The sequence below is a fragment of the Rutilus rutilus genome (genome assembly GCF_951802725.1).
Source record: "Rutilus rutilus genome assembly, chromosome: 8".
Taxonomy (NCBI): Eukaryota; Metazoa; Chordata; class Actinopteri; order Cypriniformes; family Leuciscidae; genus Rutilus; species Rutilus rutilus.
The window spans coordinates 6,163,252-6,166,059 of record NC_140222.1 but is presented as its reverse complement, the minus strand read 5'-3'; the positions used below and the strand labels follow the sequence as shown (position 1 = coordinate 6,166,059).

General features: G+C 35.0%; 1 protein-coding gene across 1 annotated transcript; it reads left to right on the top strand.

The window, feature by feature from the left end:
• Positions 1-1,569: 1,569 nt before the first annotated feature.
• LOC311294815 (uncharacterized protein) lies at positions 1,570-2,417 on the top strand (the record flags this gene model as incomplete). The annotated part of the gene is made up of 3 exons (XM_084415844.1): positions 1,570-1,843; positions 2,084-2,227; positions 2,337-2,417. The coding sequence occupies 3 exons, from the start codon at positions 1,570-1,572 to the stop codon at positions 2,351-2,353; spliced, it is 435 nt and encodes a 144-aa protein (XP_084271970.1). The 3' UTR covers positions 2,354-2,417.
• Between the last annotated feature and the right edge of the window lie 391 nt (positions 2,418-2,808).

Sequence of the window (2,808 nt, the reverse complement as noted above, 5' to 3'; positions counted from 1 at the left end):
GGGGATGGAGAAACACACCCAAATTAACTTCGGTTAAACAGGCGTATGATAATTTGGGTAAATGTGTAAGCTAGATGTATGCTTTTATAATAAACTCTATCTATCTATCTGTCTATCTATCGTAATAATGTATGATTTGCAAAAATGAAAACGGCTGCTTCTGAGTAGATGAGAGAAGTGTATGCGCGCTGTGCACACTCTACATTGTTTATGGCCAAGCATGCGCCCGTAAAATAGCATAATGAACAATGCGCAACGCGCCACTGACTAGTTTTTTCTGGTCAGTGGCGCAATTATTTTATGGAACAGCAAAATAGCACCAGGGATTGTTTGCGCCGGAACACGCCTCCTTTTTTGCGCTGAACCGCACTAGCTCATTCCCTAGTTTAGCGACGTGCTTCTGTGGAGGGAAAAGCGCGCTTTGCGCGGGTGCAAAATAGGAATGATATATGCGTCGGTGTACAAAGTAAATTGTGCTGGGTGCAAGATAGGGGCCCTTTTTTTCTTTTATTCTCTATTCTATATCTATTTAAAAACTAGGTTGGTGAGTTTTAACAACCAGATAAATATCTCAGTTCAGTCTTTCAGATCAATCTGAGTGTTTCAGACTTTAAGAGTTACTATTGTGGGCTTTTCAGTGAACCGATGAAGAAAATGTTCCTCAAATTAGTTTTGCTCTGTTTGTGTTTGTGGCGTCTGGATGGTGAGTTTTAAATGTGTTTTCTGCTTTCAGTTGTTTCTGTTCTGATGCGATAAATTACTGGTTAAATTAGTCAGAAAGGATTAACATTCACTGTTATTCTCATATAGAAACAAATAATGTGGGATTTTGCTGAGAGATAACACTCTTATGTCTCTTTTCATTCTTCACCTTTTGTCTTTGAACTGCTGCAGAATATTATTCACTTCACATTTACATGATTAAAAGTATTTTAGTGAATCAAACCAACATCAAGTGATTTTAAAGCTTTAATCTGTGAAAAACTCTGTTCTTCAGGAGTGTTTGCTGAAGTGTTTGTGATTGAGGGAGATTCAGTCACTCTAAACGTTCCTCTTAATAAAATGAAGGATGATGATGTGATTCTGTGGAGGTTTGGAGATGAAAACACTTTAATAGCAGAAATCAATGTAACGGCCGACAGAATCACTGTATATGATGATGTTCTTGATGGGAGATTCAGAGACAGACTGAAGCTGGACAATCAAACTGGATCTCTGACCATCACAAACACCACAACTGAACATGATGGACGTTATAAACTACAGATCAACAGTGAGAGCAAGCGATTCTTTCTCTTTGTCATTGGTGAGTTCAAAAACGTTTACACCTGTTTATAATCACAAACAATTTAATGAATTCATACAACATTTTGTTTTGGTTATTTTATATTGTTTATTTCAAATTTTAATTTTAACTATTCAATTTAGTAAACTATTATAAAGTGATTTAACAGTATTAATCTTTGCAAACCCTGTTTCTGTTTGTTCTCTGTGTGTTTGACAGATGAAGTGAAGTCAGTGTCAGTGATGCAGGGAGATTCAGTCTCTCTAAACTCTGGTCTTACTGAAATGAAGGATGATGATTGGGTTCAGTGGAGGTTTGGAGATGAAATCACTTTAATAGCTGAAATCAATAAAGAGTTCAACAGAATCACTGTATATGATGATGTTCTTGATGGGAGATTCAGAGACAGACTGAAGCTGGACAATCAAACTGGATCTCTGACCATCACAAACATCACAACTGAACATGCTGGAGATTATAAACTACTGATGTTTACAGATCATCTGATGTTTTCAGGAAGATTTTTCTCATCAAAATCATTCAGAGTTTCTGTCTATGGTGAGTAAAGATAATTTTTCTTCTCCTTCAAATATTCTTATTTACTATTTACATGTTGAATTGTTGAATCGTTTACAGTTTGAGATGACAGACCGTATTAAAACTCACTTGGAACCGAATATAAGATTGTTGATTAGATTTGATCATATTTCTGTTTATTCAGAAATATTAGTTGATGTCAGCGCTGATATTAGTGTTTATTGACTGATCTGATCTCAGTTTGATGTGTTTATTCCTCAGACTCTGTCCACTGTTGTGGTCCTACTGAAGCTGTGATCCGATTGGTCCTCTCTGCTCTGGTGGGCGTGGCTACTGTCATTATTGTGGTTTATGAGATCAGATCCAGAAGAGCTGAACGAGATCAAGCACATATTCACACATCAGGTACATGATTGATGATGGCATTTCTCACAAACTGATTTGCATGTATAATCTATAATAAAATATCTGTGAGATTTATTAATTTATGCCGTTTTATGTTCATCTTTTTCAGGAAGTATCGAAATCTAAAGCAGAACGCTGAACTTTAAAGGTTCTTCAAGTGTGTTTTCTGTTTTTGTGTCATAATTAATACTGAATATTTGAGCTTGATTATTTGGGGATTTAAAAAAAAAATCTTATTTGTTAGTCTTTATTATATTTCTCTCAGATTGAAAAAAAGTGAACGTAGAGACACACAGATCTCACTTTACTACTGCTGTGTATTTGCTGTCTGTTTTTTCTTGCCTTTATCAATAAAGTTTCTCACTCTGAGGTTCAAGAGTCTCTCCATGTTTTATTACAATTATTATGTCGAGCACCTCCTGGAGGAATACAGACTTTATAGTTTAAAGATTTAAGAAGTGTGGAACATATAAAGCTTTACATTATTAAAATATTATTTAAAACATTATTAGTAATTGTTTACATTATTAGCTCTTTTTTTGTTGTTGTTCTTATATCCACAATAATAAACAAACAACTTC